Below are 18,861 nucleotides of genomic sequence, written 5' to 3' on the forward strand. Positions count from 1 at the left end.
CAGCCTGAGACACTCTACACAACAAACCAGTGCTTAACTGAGGATGCCAAACTGGTCAGACCACGCGAACCCCTGAGCAGCACCACGCACCATCTATCAAACCCCAGAAATGTTTGTGTTCCCAAAGGCAGCAAAAGGAGCAGTTCAGTGCTGCTGTCAGCACACACTGGGCTCCAGGAACATCCCCACAGCCCCGCTAACACCGGGACAACAAGGTCATGGAAGGAGCAGGGCACACAAACAACCTCGCCAGGTCTGTGCAGGAGAGCATCAGCCACTCCACGACAGCTCTTCACACCTTGTTTATCCCAGAAAAACTCAGGTCTTTATTTTCCACCTGTTACAGCTGCCCAACACAGGTTTATTCTACAAGAAAAGGCTCCAGCTCAAACTCTAGAAGATGTTTTTTTTCATATTGCATACACAATGGTCAAACACAGCTTTCTTGAATTCTCACTCGTCTTCATTGAACAACGTGCACAGAACTGCAGAGGTGAAATTCTCAATGGATCCCTGGCCTCAGTCTCGTGGATTTCCTGTCAATGGCTACAACTCTGCTCAATGGAAACTGCAAGGAGGCAGAGCAGAAAAACAAACATGCTGCTTACTAACAAATAACCTGCCCTCCCAGACGGCACAGCACCTATTCTGCTCAGATTTTTGGCAGCGTGCTTCAGTATGTTTTTAAATTTTGTTTAGGACCAAATCAAACGCACTCATATAAAATAAAGCATGAAAATACACATATAACATCCACCTCACACTGCCTACAATGCAGCAGCCTTGTGCTCAACACTACAACACAGAAAAAAAAACCAACCTGCAGCCTATAAACTCTATCTGTAACCTTCACTCATAAAAGTTATCCCACTAATGACATTATTAATTTAAAGACAGCAACCCAAACATACAGTACAGTGAGCAAAAACTCCTGAATGAATCGAGAAAAACATGTGAATTGTTAAATAGAAAGAAAAGAAGAATATTAACCAAATGTACATAGGTGCCACTTGAAAATTTTCCAGATAAGGATGGTGTAACTAACTGGAGAGGAAAAACTTGTGAGAAGTTTGTACAGATCCAACCAATCCACCCTCTGGACTTCTACAGAGCCTGATTTTCATGTGCCTCATCCAAAAAGACAATACACACAGCAAGGCTACCACAGTGAACGTGCTCCTCAAAATATACTGAAACTGTACCAAGAAAATAAATTTTAAAAAAAGGAAATAAATGCTAGAAGTAGAAGGGCTGCAAGGAAAATGGCCAAATTAAACCTTCAGAATGGCTTTAAACAATGTAATTAGAGAACAGGGCTGAAATCAAGACTCTTCTCCCAGTGATGAAGTAAGATGTTGCCTTTGTGAAAGCATTTATGGCACACAAGAGGCTACACACACAAATGTCAAGTAAACAAATTCAAGGTGTTTCTTGGCTTGCAAGGACATTTGTTGCTAGATGGTTACATCCACAGCAGAAACTGCATCCTCAAACACCTTTAGTTAACACAAAAAGTCAAGAAATCGTTTTAGCTGTGCAGAATTCAGCAAACAAAGGACAAACTGAAATGCTCCTTTTGGATTTCTAGCCCAACATTGAAATTCAGTTTGCAACGCCTTCAAAATTACAGCGACAATTTAGACGAACTAATTGAAAATCACGGTATTGTGACAAACGTTCCACTTACTTCACATAATATCTTGCACCTTCAAAAGTATATGCTTCCTCCCAACCCGTGGGTAAGTCTGGAAAAGAAAGCAAAACATTCCAATTAGCTTTTGCAATGATGCTGGCCCTACTGGTCCAGCAAGGCAGGTCAAGGGCTGTGTCTGACTCCACTTGTGCAAACCTTTAGTCCCAGAAACAGAGAGTGACTCCCAAAGCTGCCTAAACGTGAATTCTGGAAGCCAAGAGAAGCCACGTGCCTGACAATCTGATTGGGGTTTTGTCGTTGTCAAATAATAGCAAGGATGGTTTAAGTGTGCCCTTGTTTAACATTCCTTCCTTTGCCCAGCAACTCGGGGTCATCACCACATCTCCCTGCCTTGAGCTGCAGCAGCATCAGGTTACCTGGCAGGCAGGGATGTGAACAAAAACCCACCTGAGTGAGGGACAAGCTCCTGGAGAGGCACAGTATCAGCCCCACCACAGAGCATCAGCACAATTCCAGAATTCTACCACTGCTGTGACTAACGAGTGTTTCTGCAGGGTTTACAGGTCTATAGCATTCCACAGGAAAATCATTTTCCATGTAAATCTAGTGGAGGATGTGGGTACATCTTTTCCTTTCTATTACCACTCTTAAGAGTTAGGAGTCTAGATAGAAAAAACCAAAAAAAATGGGTCAAAATTTCTCCAGGAAGAGTTTCCTGATGTGACAGAAACTCTGGAGATGTTGGGCACCTCCATGCACCACTACCCTTAAAACTCTGCCCTGCCAATAAAAATAATGATGGCTATATAGCACTCTCTCATTGAATTACAAAAGCAATTCCTAAAGAAAAAAAAAAAAACAAAAATCAGTCTGGGTAATGTGGTGGTTTTTATCCCTCTTATCACTTATTTGCTCTGGCTGCTTTTTTCTTCACCCCCATCCTCTGCAGAACAAAAATCAAGGTGTCTTTTGATAATGGCACAGGGCAAAGTGCAGCAAACAGGAAGTGTCTCCAGCAGAAGTATTTATGGCTGCTACAAGAACTTTGCAAAAAATACCCTTTCAGTGCTGAATAGCTCAAAGAATAAAAGGCACTTCAATTTATAACGGAGGACAAAGCTTTCCTCACCATCTAGAACATGCCTCACAGAATTATTTAACAGAGAGCTTTACAATAATATACACCTGCAAAAGAAGAGCCATTCACTCAAAAAATGTTTCTTAAGAGAAGAATGTATTTTGAACATATTTTGACGAGGTTCCAAAGCAGTGGTGAGAGCAAAAGAAGAGATAAACCCCAGCAAAATTCTGTTTGATTATATCTGTGTATGGAGAAATGCACTAACATATGCATGAATGAGGAAAACTACAGAACAGATTTGGTTTTTAGACACTTTGGTATCTGATTGATAAATTATGGTCAGTGTATCCGAGGTCATGCCTCAGTCTTGTGCCCATAAACAAGTTTAATTTACCTGATGATAACTCTGCTCTGTTACACACAATTCTCCAGATACTCAAAAGCAAACTGCATTTCCTTCAGAAGGCACTTAACAGCAGAAACAAATGAGACACTTGGAAAATTGCTGGGAAACCATCATCAGCCAACAGAGACAGTGGGAATAGTTTAAAAAAAGAATGAATACTGAGCTAATGCTAATGTTGAACAAGAAAAGCACTTCACACACATCTGCCCCCGTGCATATTGCTGTAGATAAAGGCCACTTTCTCAACCTGAGCACTGAGAGCAGGAGCAAGAGGAGCCTGATAGCAATCAGTACTTCTATTTCCCAGCATTAAAGGACTTCTTACAAACAACAGAACCTTCACTGCAAATCAACCTGCAGAGTTCTAATAGCCAGAAACCTGGGGTTTTTAAACTAATCCCAACTCAAAAAAAATAAAAATAGAAAGGCTGCCCACAGTTTTACAAAAGGCTGCTCCTGATTCCTTAATGCGTGAGTATTAACCAAACATACAAAGCAAATAATCTGATACAGACCAATTCACTTGCAGATTATTTGCCCGTGATTATCCAAGTGCTTACATACATGAAAACAACTGCACGTATTTTACTACACTCCACCACCTCCCAGCGGCATAAGCAGCCCGTGTGCAATTCCAGCAGTCAAGAGTTTGGCTCCGGGTCTCCAGAGTGTCTGCTGCAAATCCTCCTCCTCCAGCACCTCCTGCTGCTACTTCTCCGGAGTGGAACAAACAGCAGAAGCAAAGACTCGATTCCACCCTCCTCCCTGCAAGTTATTTCTAATGTTCCAAGTCCCTTTTCCTCCCACCTATTCCACCTCTCTCAGTCACTTGGAAACCACACAGAGTCTCAGCGTGGATGGAAGCGCAGGGAGGAAAAGGGTTTCTAGGTGACTAACGAAATCAGCTTCTACATTTCCAGTACCCCTATGGTGGTTACAGGCAGGCGCTGCTGCAAACGGCAACACCGTGAGTGGTTTTGTGCTGAACGGAGGAAGGATGCTGGGCAGGTGGATAAGCGGGGCAGCCAGCGAGCAGCACGGCAGGAACGAGGCGGTCTCTAATGGTAACTACACAGCCTGGCAGGGGTGACACAAGGCGATGGAGGGAGAGCAGACACGGAGACATTACACGGGCACAACAACTCGGGGACGGGGGGAGAAGGCGCTCCACGAGCACGGCTGGACGTGCAGGGACGGCTGCTCACCCCGGGGGGAACAACTGCGAGAAGCGCGGGGAAAGCGGCACCGGGAGGGGACCGGGAGCGTCCCGGGGGGCTCCGCGGGGGCGAACGAGCCGGGCAGAGCCGGGGGCTCCGGGCAGGGCTGCGGGAAAGGTGGGGACTGACTCCGGGCATGGCTCCGGGCAGAGCCGGGGGGCTCCGGGCAGGGCTGCGGGAAAGGCTGGGGACTTCGGGCATGGCTCCGGGCACGGCTCCGGGCATGACTCCGGGCAGGGGTGGGGGCTCTAAGCACAGCTCCGGGCAGGGGTGGGGGCTCCAGGAATAGCTGGGGGTTCCGGGCAGAGCCGGGGGCTGCGGGCAGAGCTCTAGGCAAGGCTCCGGGCAGGGCTGGGGGCTAAGCTCCGTGCAGAGCCAGGGGCTCCAGGCAGGGCTGGGGGGTTCCAGGCATGGCTGGGGGCTCCGGGCAGGGTCGGGGGCTCCGGGCAAGGCTCGGAGCAGGGTCTTACCTGCGCTGCGGCGGTGCCCGGTGATCACGGCCTCGCCGGTGAGCGGGTGCAGCCAGGTCGTGCTCTTCGCCTCCTCGCTGCGGGAACGGACGGACACACGGACCGAGTCAGGCAGGCGCAGCCATGCCGCCCCCTGCTCCCCCCCTGCCCTGCCCTGCCCTTCCCTTCCCCGCACGCCCCTCCCGGCCCGGCCCCGCTCCCCTCCCGGCCGGGCTCACTTGATGAAGAAGACGCGGCCGCCCTGGCTGATGCCGTAACTCCAGGAGCCGGGCAGCGCCCGCAGCCGCTCCGCGCTCAGCTCCGCCATGGCCGAGCCGCCGCAGCCGGGCACGGCCGAGGGGAGCGCGCCCGGGGGGCGGCGCGGGCACGAGCACGGGCACGAGCAGAGAGCGCGTCCCCGCCGCCGCCAACACCTTGGGGAGGGGAGGAGAAAGAGGAGGAGAGAGGGGAGGAGAGAGGGGAAGGGAGGAGAAAGGATGGGAGGAGAAGGGATGGGAGGGAGCAGCGCCCGCCCCGCCCGGCGCGGGGGAGGCACCGAGAGATGGAGGGAGCGCCTGGAGAGGGATGGAGGGAGCGCCGGGAGAGGAATGGACGGACGGCCGGGGCTGTCCCGCGGGGATGGAGGCGGGATCTAGAGTGCGGGGAGGGACCTGCAAGGATGGAGGGAGCGCCGGGAGAGGGATGGAGGGAGCGCCGGGGGCGGGATCGGAGTGCGGGGAGGGACCCGCAGAGATGGAGGGAGAGCCGGGAGCCGGCCGGGGCCGTCCCGTGGGAACGGGGGCGGGATCCGGAGGGCGGAGGCGCTGGGTGAGCCGGGGGGAGGGACGGACGGACAGACAGACAGACAGACAGACAGAGCGCGGCTCCGAGCCGAGCGCTCGTTCCCATCCCTGTTCCTTCCCATCCCCGCTCGTTCCTTCCCATCCCCGCTCATTCCCATCCCCTCTCGGTCATTCCCATCCCCGCTCGTTCCTTCCCATCTCCTCTCGTTCATTTCCATCCCCGCTCGTTCCCATCCCCTCTCGTTCGTTCCCATCCTCGTTTGTTCCCATCGCTCTCGTTCCCATCCCCGTTCGTTCCCATCCCCTCTCGGTCATTCCCATCCCCTCTCCTTCCTATCCCCGCTCGTTCCCATCCCCGTTCATTCCCACCCCTGTCGTTCCCGGCCCCCCGAGCTCGGCCATCCCGGTCCCTGGTCCCTGGCCGCCCCGGGTCGGGTGTGTGGGGACAAAGGAAAAGCAAAGTTCGCTCTGAGTCCTGCCGGGGTGGTGAAGGCGCTCTGCTCACACCCTGCGCTTGGGGCGATTGTGAAATTTCTTACGTCAAGGCTTAGAAGTCAAAGCATAAAGCCATGGCAGGGCTTTCCTCCGTGCGGACCGTGCTGTCTGGGCTTTGTGCCCCTCTCCTAAAAATCCACAGTAAAATCCACTCTCCGTGCCAGTGTGTATATTTAATTCACGTGGATAATCCGATTGCATGTGCGTTTATGCACAGCCACACACCCCTTCGATTTAAGTTATACATGACAAATGTAAATTACTAAAACTGTGCCGTGGCCATGATATTTCTAAGCCAACCTTGCCGTGCAAAACCACTTTCTGAATAAGCACTAAGGCTGGGAAGTCTCACAGCATTCCTGTGTCCCCAAAACATTTGTAATTCACAGCTGACAGTATTTTGCACAGGCAGCTTTGTCCCCTCTCCCATTCTGAACACCTTAGGAAAAATAAAATTGGACAGAGAAGCTGTTTTGTGCTTTGATCCCCATCACGCCATGTGGTCAAAACTTTAAATCCCTGTTGTCCTACACAAAATATTCCAGACACGAAGAGCAGCGAATGTGAGAAGATCTGGAGTTATCTTTAAGTAACTGGATGCAAGATAAGAATTCCTCCCTGTCCAGCAATACCTTTCATTTCCACTCAGCACTGACAGCACCTGAGATTTATAGACTACCAGAGGAGCAGTACTCTGGGGAAAACACAAGTTATTCTATAAACAGTTCCCTTCTCTCCTAAGAGCAAGAGCCCTTAGATGATGAGTAAAGTGAGTAATGGCTCTCCCTGTGGAAAGCTGCCTGGCAACAGCCAGGGGGGAAATCCTGTATATTTTGGGCTCCTGAGGTGGTGGTGGTGATGTCCTAATATTTCCCCATGCAGCCTAAGTAAAGCACAGAGCAAATGCTCTTCATCCCCAGAGCAGTGGATACCTTCCACTATGCAGAATCAATTTTTTTTTTCCCTAGCAGAAAAGTGCATGCAGCACAGCCAGACTTATATTGGCCTAGATCCATAAATTAGGTATTTAGGTAGAATTTAGGTGCATAAATCCTGCCCAGTCCCAGCATGTGCTTTGCCAAATGGCTTTTTCAGGCAGCCAGTCCCTTGCTTTGCAGCCTCTTTCTGCTTAGCTCGTGCTTGGAATTGCTGCCATCGTGGTAAAACCAGCACCGTGGTACCTGAAATATTCCCAAACCTGGCATTATTGCCCCAAATGCCACAGAGGCTGGGTAAATTTGCCACACCTAGGAAAGCCTTACAAGAGTGGTTGGTGAATAACTCACAGCAGCAGAGTCATCACCACGAGCACTGCAGGGAACATGCTCAGCCTCAAGGATGAAGGGATTCAAAACCAGGCCACCCTATTCCCAGGAAAATGCTTTTGCTCCAAGCTCGAAGCTGTTCTGAAGCTGAGACTGTTCCATGAGGGTACTGGAGGTGCTCCTCCTCCCCCTCACATTGTTTTGCAGATGTAATTTTTGGGCTGGAGGGTGGTGGCATGACTTGGTCTCATGAATGGGAAGCTCAGCCAGGGAGTGATGAAGATCTTGGTTCTACTTCACCCAGGGACATTTGGTACAGGGACTCGAGTATTTTATGTCAAGTAGCCATCAAATAAAATGTGTTTGCAGATGCTCATGCTGCCAGGTGCTGGGTACCCTGAACTCCCACTGATTTCTGGGAGCCCAAAATTTTACCATTTTGTGGAATAAAGGGTATGAGGGAAACCACATCTGCATCATTTGTTGGTGCTGGCAGGTTTTCTTTCTGAAGGCTGCTGTGGGTCCACAGTTAAAACTTATTGCTTCAAAGTTGGTCTAGAAGTTTGATCAAAACAAATCACACATGGAGTTTTTTGCAGAGTTCAGTAATGGCACATATTTTCTGATAAGTGCTTGAATGCTCTTAAAGGAGGGACTCAGGAACAACATTTTGAAAAAATAAAAAAGGTTTCTCACTAACAGGAGTAAAACTTCTCTTTGAAAGGAGTTCCTATCACCATAAAAGCTGCATGCATAATTCAAGATGTATCACGCCTTTCACATCATTCTTTTTTTACTGTAAAGGTGAACTAATGATTCCAAATGTGAAGCTGGTCAGTGTGATTTATAAGGCTCAGAGAAATCCATCAGAATGCTCCCATCTGACCAATGATTTTTTTTTTTTTTTCCCCTGAAGAGTTGAAGACAGACTGTTGGAGTGGTGACCACTGTGCTCTGCTCTCTGCAGGCATGGCTTTATTTACCTGCTGCTGCTGTCACTGATGGGAAGGGGGTGTGGAGCAGGATGTTCCTGTGAGGCAGAGCCCTCCCATCAGTGCATGGCCCCCACCCCTGGGAGCTTGGGATGAAGTAAAATCCCAGCTCCATGGAGATTTCCCCTGTGTTTCTCCATACTGACCCAAGCTTCTTCCCTTCCTCTTTCACCTCCACAGGACAGAATCCTTCCTAGCAACTCCCTCGGGGCCAGGGAGTACTTAGGGAGAAGGAAGACTATTGATGTTTTAAGAAAATAATTTTGGCTCAATAATGTATTCGTAATCAAAATACTTAAAATTCCTGGGGCAAAGGAGCCCTGCCCACAAAACAATGAATCCCTTTAAATAAGATTAATTAAAAACAGTGTTGAAAGAGCATTCATTGAATAAGACTCAGAGAATTCCATCCACACCTCTCCCAACAGGTCTGAGGTGACACCAAACATGATGAGCCAGTAAAAAGGGCTGGACCCTGAGCACAGCATCCAACAAAGGCTCTGAGGCTGGGGTGGACTGCAGTCAGAGAAACCCTGAACATCCACAGGGTCATGAGAGACAGCCCCTGGCCCTGCACAGTCACACCACCTGCCTGAGGGAGCTTCCAAACCTTTCCTGAGCTCTGTCAGGGCTGTGGCCATGGGCACTTCCCTGGGGAGGCTGTTCCGTGCCCAGGCACCCTGTGTGTGGAACACCTTCACCTGGCACCGAGTGAGAGGTCAGCTCACTGCCCTGGCTCCTGGCCACGAGAGGAGGGGGCAGAGCCTGCCCCTCCTCTGCCCCTCTCCAGGATGCTGTGGCTGCAGTGGGGTCCCCCCTCAGTCTCCTCCAGGCTGGGCAGACCCAGTGCCCTCAGCTGCTCCCCACACTTCCCCTCCAGTGCCCTCCTTTGGGCACTCACAGCTCAGTGCCTGCTTTGTTTTGTGTCACCCAGCCCAGAGCAGGACAGTCCCTCCCAGCTGTCCCTGTTGTCCCCAGCACAGGGATGTCCCTCCAGGACCCTGCTGCTCATGTCCAGCCTGCCATGGAGCCTTTCCCTGGCACTGCTCCCCAGCTTCCCAGACCCCAGGCTGCCCCATCCCAGCTTCAGGCAGAACCCCTCTGCAGAACTGTGCTCATCAGGATTGATCCTGTGTGCTCTGTCAACACGGATCAAACTGCATGAGGTTGTTTCATGGAGTCTGGCAATTTGCATTTTGATGTTGTTTAACTAGTGAGACAATATAAACCCTTCAATGTGAGGAAAGGCCATTGCTGGAGGTGCAGTTTTATATTACACATTGTCACAGGGGAGCTGCTTCTGAAGGCTGGGCTCCTTTTTACCCCAGCCCTGAACATTAGGTTTTCTTGCCTTTGTACCAATACTGCAATCCATAGTGAATTACACCAGTTTGCTGATCTGATAGAGAATAAATCACAAATCCTATCAAATAATTAGTTTCCTATCAGATCAATAAGCTGATCTAACACGTCCTGAGGTCACTTGATAATAGATCCACCCCATGGGGTGAGAAGAGAAGAACCACTCCTTTAGGCTACATTCCTCAATGATGAAGAGGGGAGGAAAAAAATCAACAAATCCACTAATTGATGTTCTCTGGAGTCAGGATATCTCTGTGCAGATGAAAGAAGCAATTAGCCTAGGTCAGAGGAAATAAAAAAGAGGAAAAAAGCTGTTGAGCAATCCTCTGCAGGCAGCTCTGCTGGTGGAATGGAGCCTGACAGTGTCCAGGGCTCCTGTGTGGGGGCTCTGGAGGCTGCAAGTTTTCCTGGGGGTCACTGGTACCAGTGGGTCAGTGCACAGCACCAGTGGGACTGCACAGGCTTTGGGGCATTAGCCTGCCTGCCACAGCTCCAGATACCCCCACACACTGGGGGACACACAACCAAACACTGGCAGCAGAAACTGAGTTCTATCTTACAGCTTAATGAATTTTGCAATCTGTGCTGGACAGGAAAAGTTGTTCTCATTTCAAAACTATTTTTTTTTTTAATATGCAATTAATGATTTCCAGGTCTAGCTGCACTGTGTAGAATTTTTGTTTCCTTTATGGCAGTGAATCCTAATATGAGGCCATTTTCTTTAAAACAAGCAGTCAGACTAATACAAAACAAACTCCAAAGCCAAAGTGAGATTTGCCTTTCCTTGGCAGACAGCACCAGAAGAGCAAAAGGGCTTATTATTCTCTGAACCAGCATCATGTTGCCAGAATCATCTTGCCAGAATCATCTTGCCCATTCAGTGCAATTTTGAACAGAGAACATTTTTTTTATTTTCAGAGACTCATTCACTGCATGGTCCATGGTACCATGGTGAGGTTACATGAGGAGTCTTCCAGCCCAGAGTGCTGGATGCCACATTTGGTACCCTCAGGCTCCTTTTACTGATCCTGTGATCAGATTCCATGTCCCTAAAAGGATTGAAGGTGCTGCTTTTCAAGATGAACAGCTACTTTCTGGAACCTTCTTTTCTTCCTTTTCACACCATTTCACAGTCCTCTTGCTTGGCAAGCCCTCAAACCTTTTGTAACAATGGTTGCCTGTGACTTTCAAACAACGTTAAAAATGACATTTTAAAATCATGTTTATTGCCAGGATTAGTTTAAAATAGCATTAAGAAGGAAAGAATTAGTGAGGGAAGCACAGTGATCTCAATCTCCTACCTTTCCTCTCACTGGCCATTGCTACATTTGACTTAAGCCAGGGTATTTCATCTTTCAAATAATGCTCTCATTTGAACCATCTAGAAAGAAATCACATACAGTACATCACAAACAAATTCCCTGTCCCAGCTGGCTTCTGTCTCATCAGTATCTGATAGACTTCAGCCCCTGCTTTTCTTCACAGTTATCTCCACTGCTGCTGTCCAGTGGCACCAACACCTGCTCTGATTCAGACTGTGGGACATGAAGAAGTTTTCTCTGTCCTGGAAGAAGCAGAAGGTGACCTGAGTTTCTCCAGAGAATTGACTTTGTTTGTTCAGTAATTGCTTGAACAAATGAGAATGAGCTTCATGTGGAATACCTGGAAGAGCCTCACCTGTGCTTTGCATTATGTGAGATATCCAGGGCCCTGTGGCTGCAGGGCTTTTATTTATGTGCTCTTTTATGTGTTCTTTTTTTCATACCTTTCCTCATGTGCACTCATTTCCCCCCCCTCCCCCTTTTTATTTGTTTTTTTGTTTTTTTTTTCAGTGGGGTTAGTAAGAATTTGCAGTATGTTTATGCCTAATACCAACTGTAGAATGAATTTGAGGCTATTCCCATTAAACTTTCAGCAACTGGCATTCTTCTTCCAGAGCAGGGTGAAATAATCCTGCCTTTCACCTCGGAGGTTTTAGCAATCTGGATGACATTTTCCATAAAGCCACTCTGTTGTGGGTACCTTGGCCATGAAGTGCTTTAAGTGATATTATTTTTGCAAGCCATTTAACAACTTAATCAAATCAGGGCCCATTTTGTGTAATTACCACAGTTGGTGTACTACGTGTGTCAGTCTTTATGGACTAGACACGAGATTACCAGTGATGTTCTTTAACAGTGTTACAGCAGAACAACAAGAGAAATAATCTATTTTTAGCCTGTAATTTTCCCAGCATCATAAGCAAATCCAAGCCATATCTTAACTTGTGGATCTAAAATTCCCTTGACTATATTTAGATATGGGCTGGTATCTGTTTCAAGGCTTGTTTTGTTGTTAACAGCACTCACCTTTTATCATCTTAGCAGGTTCTTTCTGGCCTGCTCTATTTACTAGAAATTCTATTATTGTATTGTTGTATTTTTGTGTACTTCAGCTTTTCTGTGCACATCTCTTTCATTTTATCTTCATGAGCTGCTGTTCTTCCATAGTCTCAGCTCTCCCAATGGGAAGTAAGACAAGAGTTTTGTTCTTTCACATTTGTTTCCTTTACATCTGATTTACATTTTACTCCCAGTAAGAATATTTTGTTCACTGCGTGACATGAGTTTTACCTATTCATGTTGAATAGTTATTTAAGTGAAAAAAAAAAAGAAATTACTGAAACTTGGCTTGCAAAATTGTGTCCAGCTCAAACTGATTGTATTCCAGGCAGTGGGAGTGGATTTTCCTGACAAAAGGAAGGAGCCTTCCTTTACAGCAGCAGTGGGCTGTGTAGGCAGTAGAGTTAATACAGACTCTGGAGCAGCTTTATTGTGATGGAGGGACCTCAATCCACTCACTTGAATCACACCTTGGGCTGTTCTGCTGACAGTGCTGGCATTCCTTCCCAAGGAGGGAGGAGAGACCTGGGCTGTGACCTGCAGCAGCCAGAGCAGACAAATCCCCCCTGACACAAAGCTGCCTTTGGACACTTCCCACAAAGAACCTCCCAAACACAACTGTGGACACTCATGGGAAGCTTTCACAAGATGTTTTTATTCTTATGAATTGGACTGTGCATTTTCTTCCAGTTTCTTCACAAAACCTCACACTGCTTGGTTGCAGTTTTTAGCCTTCACCTGTGACTATTCAGACCTGTTCTGCTTCTTCATTTTGTGCTGAGGTTCTGTAGCATCAGCTGATTTCATTTTCCAAACTTGTAATCAGATCTAGCTCTGTTCTGCAGCCAATTCTCCCAGTCTTTAGCAAGCTAAAGCTGTGTACTCCTAGCAATCTTATTCTCAGGGACTCTGGGTCCCCATAGAATTCTCATCTCAGATTTGATTTTGAAAATTACACGATCAGCAGTGCTTTCAAACATTGTAAGTATCTGGAAAGATTTCGATTTCCTCTTGGTTTCAGTTACACAGTGGCCATGTCTCCAGAATTTCAGTCTTTCCAAGAGCACAATATTTTCTCAAATCTCTATAGCACAGGATTTCTCATTTGCAATCTGGTGCTTCAGGTCCTGCAGTACTCAGAGTTACCTTAATTCATCTTTCTTTTCATCAGCCCTGTCTCTTTTTTAAAGAAAAATTGTACTATTTTATTGAACCTACTTCAACCATATCCTCCATTTCAGGAGAATTTCATGTGCTTTGAACTATTTTAGTTTCTATCCACAGTGGTCTCTCCTTACCACTCCTTCTGGTCTTTTTTTTTTTTTTTCTCCTCCATGTCATCTTTTGTTTGTAGTCTGCTGCATGTTAAATTAAGTTGCATCAAAGAAAATGCCAGATTGGTGACAAAAAAAGCATCTCTCATACAAAAAAAGGGGCACATGCATATATATATATATATATATATATATATATATAAGTAATAAAGATCCAAGAGAGGAAGGAGTTTGTGAAGGAGAAACTAAAAATGTCCCAGTGAGGCAGTTTCTGTCACCAAGTGTCCCTGACAGCAGTTGCTGGGCTGGGGAATGTTGCAGGCTCTGAGGCAATGGCTCACTTTGTTTGGGTCACAATGGGTCACCATTGGGTCACTTTGTTAGGGCCACAAACCCATAATTTCACTCATCTCTGCTTGGTTTTATGCTCATACTTCATGTTTTCTCATATCCTATTGTCATTCAAATGCTTTCTAACCTTCATTTTTATTTTTGTGGATTTCTCTTCTCCGGGGGAGGCAGGAGCCCTGTGAGGCAGGATTGTATTAGCTGAAAACAAGGTTATTTTCATTAAACACTTAGTGATTCACACATCACACACAGGCTTTAACTCCCTGGTTAAATATTGCTGTTAATGCATCTCTTTTTTTTTTTTTCCCCCAGCTATTTCCATTTGTCCCAGCCTGTAGCAAAGGTTAAGCTAGCTCGATTTGTAGTGGTTTCCTTTTATCCTTATGCTTTTAGTTTTCTGAAGTTATATTTTCTGTACTGAGGAATTTTCATCTCAATTTTTAATACAGATTTCTGCACATGTAGAATATCTTGTCTTTCCCAATCTAAACAACTGTTTGGTTTTCTGATTCTATTTCCTTTCTGCCTTGTTGTTCTGCTGCTCCCACCACCTTCTACTTTCCCATTTTGCCTTCCTTTCTCCAACTCCCTTCTTTTTTAAATCTTCCTGTGAAATGGCTGCTCCCCATCCACCCTGCCTTGAACCCGACTTCCTCCTCGTTCTCTTTGCCTTTCTCTGTGTAACTCAGCCTCTCCCTTCCCTCATTTCCCTCCTTGTCCCGAGCACAGGGACAGCTGAAGGCTGTGGCAGGAGGACAGGAGGACCTGTCCCCTGTGCCTGCCTTTCCCCAGGGGCTGCATCTCCTCTCCAGGGCTGCTCTCCCCTCCTGGCATCATTTCTGCTCTTCCAGCTGCTCCCCAGAGGACCCGGGTTTGTGCTGTGAATAACGAGGCTTCCCTCCCTCCAGTCTGTTCTGACTATCACTTGGTTTTTTTCCTCCCTGCCCACTCATTTTCTGTGTTTCATGTCCATGTGACACCGTTCTCCTCTCTCTTGCACTCAGCCTCCCGTTACAACTGGCTCCGTTTTTGCTTCCCAGAGCTGGTGATGGCATTTTCTGCACTGAAATCTGTGCTCCTCTGCCAGATCAGCCGCTTTATTTCTCCAGATAAACCCTGTTTGTTTTGCTTTCTTCATGACATTTCAGCATGCTCACGTTCATTCCATCAACCGAGCTACTGAGAACATTAAACATGTAACTTCCTTTATTTTTCATGTTTTAGAGGGGTCAAGGAGGCATGTGTCAGACTTGCGACTTGCAGAGGTTAACTTCTCCAAGCTTTGCCATTATTCCTAAAACATCATCAAGCAAACAAACAAACAAACAAACAAAAAAAGGATACCATTGTCATACTAGGAAGAGTATAAGAAAATCTCTGTGAGATCAGGCTGCTGGAAAAAGCTTGAAAGAAAACCAGGAGCGCTCTGAAACAGAAAGAAATTAAATAATCCCGAATCTTTGGAAAGGACAGTGAAAGAAAACCAGAATTCCTCAGCCAAGAGCAGGGGGAAGGGCTTTTAAATAGAAACAAAGACAACTGCAGAGGGGATTGCAAAAGCAATGAAGCAACCCTGCTCGATCCAGAGCAGCAGCATCAGCCCAGAGCCCCAAAGGCTGCGGGAGCTCCCTGCACATCCCACCCTGCCTGAGGAGCTGTGCAAACCCTCCTGGGCTCGGCAGGTAAAGGTGTGTGGCAGGAGATGGGACAGTGCAGCTGCTGCCATCCCCGTGTCCCCCGAGGCAAGGACAGGGTGTGCAGGGGGAAGGATGTGCTCCATTGCTGCTCATGGCAGGCACGGCTCGTGTCCAGCACCACTTGCAGGAAAACAAGCAGAGGAAAAGATGAGAAAAGATGTCTTGTGAACAGGAGTTGTTCAGTGATGTTTATGTGATTGTGAAAGAAAATGTTTTACCAGTCCAGCTATCCCAGGGAACTCTTCCTTCCATGTTGACCACTAGTGAAAAGATCATGTAAACCAGCAGGGCTGTTTATACAACCAGCAGAAGATACAACATTTCCAGTAACACTATGAGGTAAAAATAAAAGTGAAAGAAAGGAGAAAGTCAGATTTCCAGGGTTATCATAATCGTAGTGCCATGGAAATGCTCACTGCAGAATACCTTCATGAAAGAGAAGAAACAATGAACTCTAGGAGAGGCTGGGGTTATAGGCTGCAGCCAGCACAAGTGACAAGAAGAGAGAAAGAAAAAAGAAAAGAAAGAAAAGAAAGAAAGAAAGAAAGAAAGAAAGAAAGAAAGAAAGAAAGAAAGAAAGAAAGAAAGAAAGAAAGAAAGAAAGAAAGAAAGAAAGAAAGAAAGGGGGAGAAAGAGAAAGAGGGAAAGAGAGAGAATGAAAGAAAGAGAGAGAAAAAGGGAGAAAGAGAGAAAGAGAGAGAGAAAGAGAGAGAAAGAGAGAGAAAGAGAGAGAAAGAGAGGAGAGAAAGAGAGAGAGAAAAAGAAAGAGAGAGAGAGAGAAAAAGAGAGAAAGAGAGAGAGACAAAGAAAGAGAGAGAGAAAAAGAGACAAAGAGAAAGAATGAAAAGAAAGAGAGAAAGAGAGAAAGAGAGAAAGAGAGAAAGAGAGAAAGAATGAAAGAAAGAAAGAAAGAAAGAAAGAAAGAAAGAAAGAAAGAAAGAAAGAAAGAAAGAAAGAAAAAAAGAAAGAGACATTGTCTCTTGTAACCACATTGGAGAGCCATGCTAAAAATAGCTAAAAATAGCTAAAAATCCTAGAAAGCACCAAAGGGGACTGAGATCAGGAGATGCTTCCACATTCCCACAGGAGACAACAATGGGATTGACATCACCATGCTGCAATAAAGGTAACTCCAAATGGCTGAAAATTCAAATTGGTTCTGGAATGGTTTTGTGAGGAACAGTTGCTCCAAAGGAGTGTAAATGTGTCAGTGATATGTCTGAAAAACTGTGTTCACCCAGGAAATAAAAACTCATGTTCACCTAGTAAAGCTGTGCTAGATGTTGATTGGCAGTTCCTAGGGAGCTGCTAAAACCACGATACTGAAGAAAAAAATGTAAGTGGAAAAAAGATAAAATTGGGTTTGGAGCAGTTGTCACTGGAAAACAAAAAAACAAGCAAGAACCTACCAACCAAACAACAATGACAAAAGAAAAATAAAGGGAAAAAAAACCCCCAACTCTCAAAATAAACAAAAAAAAACCCAAACCAACCTAAAAAAGCCAAGCCAAGCCTGTTCAGTTGCAGACCTGAAAGAAAAACCTGATTGAGTTTTGGACATGTGCTATATTACTGTACTGGTTGCATGTATAAGTTGTTACAGCCAGTTCCTAGAGAAAATAGAGAAAGGAAAGAAAATGTTCCAAGAAAAATATGAGAAATTATCAGCTACTTGTCCTGGGTTTGCCAGAAATGAGAGAGTTTGATGTAGAAGGAGAGCTTGGTTATGCTGGTGGTAGAGGGCAATCTATAAATAAATGGATTTCACAGGTATGCCCAGGATTAGGAAAAAAGAAACAAAATAAGATTGAGATAATTCCCCACTTCCTTTGGTGTCACAGCTTTTCACTATCGAGGCACTGTAGCCTTTCCAAGACAGGAAATATTGGATAAATACTTCTTAAGTAAAAACCCAGCTCCTTCCCTAGACATCACAGAACACAAGGATTTTTTATTTTTTTTTATTTTTTTGGAATGACACTTGCTTCATTCAGCCTGTCATATATTTGTCAGGTTATTTGTTACCCAAAGCCAAAACCCTCTCAGAAAAAAGTGACAAGAGAAGCTGCTGGCAAATGTTTTCCTCCAAAAGCATCAGTGCTGAGTGCAGCCCTGGTGTTTTCAGCCACATCCCTGAAATATTTCCTCAGGAGGAACCAGCCTGGTGAGAACCTGCAGAAATCTGACTGGAAAAGCTGACAGGGAACAAAAATCTGAATAAAATGTCAGCCACGTGTGGGTCTAACCCACAAGGACAACCTTGCCTTCCTTAGAATGAAACACAAAACTAGAAAATCTGAAGAGGAAATGAGACATCAATCCTTGAGATGTATAACTTATAAGCAAAATCATAAGAATTAGGTTTTAAAAAGTTTTTATTTTATTTGCAGCAGACTCTCTATGTGCCAGAGCCTGTAGGGGAATCTCAAATGAAGGTAACACATAATTTGTTCACCAAAAAGATCTCTCCAATGTGTGACTCGGCAACTGAAGAAAACAGGGCGTCTTTGTAACACTTAACAGCCGGGTTTAAGGAGCAGCAGCAAATGAAGAGGAAAACCAGAAGCCTGTCACGTATTTCAAGCGCTGCACACACACCAACAAACCCAACCCAGCACTATGTCCCAGTGGAAATGAAAGTTTTTCCTAATGACACAAACTTCTGAGCAGCTTGCTGAGCGTTTGGGATGGTTCGTTTCTGTATCAAACCTTTGTATTTTACAAACAAAGTCTCTGTAAAATAAAGATTCCCAGCGCGTTCGGTGGAGCGGTGACATCCCGAATTATTTTGGTGGAATCCAAAATTATTAAAGACGTTTTTAATCATTTTTAAGCAAGCCCAGAATGCTGTTACAGGGAGTTGGAAGCTTTCTTTTGGAGCTGAGCACTTCCCAGGGAACACAGGCACAGGGACTCGTGTTCTGTCAGGAGCTCCAGTTACACAATAACACAACAGGAAAGAGCTTAAATCGTGGGGAAAAAAAATAAAAAATTAAAAAATTAAAAGCTCAGCAAACAAACGCCGAGGCTTTGCTGCCCTCAGAGCAGCATTTGAGTGGAAGCAGCTGGCATGCAGGGCTGGAAAAGCCCTGGCAGCTGGCACAGAGCTGGCTGGGGCAATGAGCCCCAAAGTGCCAGCCTTGGCCAGGACCTCCTTCCCAATGAGATTCCTGGAAGAACAGCACATTTCCACTGAGTCACTGCTTTGGAAGGTGAGTTCTTGATGGTTTCCACGAGGGATGCAGATATAAACCAGCACAGGAGAAAATACAGCAGCCAGGTGGATGGCCTTGACCACACAGACAGACTCAGAGTCGATCACACAGCTATAAAATACAAAATAAAGAGAAAAAAACCCCCACATCTTTCCCCACCCTGCAGAGTCTCTTAATGGATTTCAGCAGTGAGTAGGCCACAAAGCTGTTTTTCTGAAA

The 18,861-nt window shown here is 46.1% G+C and overlaps 1 protein-coding gene and 1 long non-coding RNA gene across 15 annotated transcripts in view; one reads left to right on the forward strand and one right to left on the reverse strand.

Moving 5' to 3' along the window:
* PLEKHA5 (pleckstrin homology domain containing A5) overlaps positions 1-5,150 on the reverse strand; it is a 155,485-nt gene extending 150,335 nt beyond the window's left edge. For all 14 annotated transcript variants that reach the window (XM_088164521.1, XM_088164517.1, XM_088164520.1 and 11 more), the window contains exons 1-3: positions 5,047-5,150; positions 4,829-4,905; positions 1,688-1,745 (exon numbers count right to left, since the gene is read on the reverse strand). In XM_088164521.1, the coding sequence (XP_088020647.1) occupies positions 1,688-1,745; positions 4,829-4,905; positions 5,047-5,135 (224 nt within the window). In that variant the 5' untranslated portion in view covers positions 5,136-5,150. The remainder of the gene's footprint in view (positions 1-1,687; positions 1,746-4,828; positions 4,906-5,046) is intronic.
* On the forward strand, positions 3,758-18,194 carry LOC148223498 (uncharacterized). Its single transcript, XR_015803612.1, has 3 exons — positions 3,758-4,205; positions 11,210-11,304; positions 14,955-18,194. It is a non-coding gene; the product is annotated as an uncharacterized LOC148223498 (long non-coding RNA).
* Positions 18,195-18,861: the final 667 nt, after the last annotated feature.

The sequence above is a fragment of the Sturnus vulgaris genome, chromosome 5 (assembly GCF_052056855.1).
Source record: "Sturnus vulgaris isolate bStuVul1 chromosome 5, bStuVul1.hap1, whole genome shotgun sequence".
Classification (NCBI taxonomy): domain Eukaryota; kingdom Metazoa; phylum Chordata; class Aves; order Passeriformes; family Sturnidae; genus Sturnus; species Sturnus vulgaris.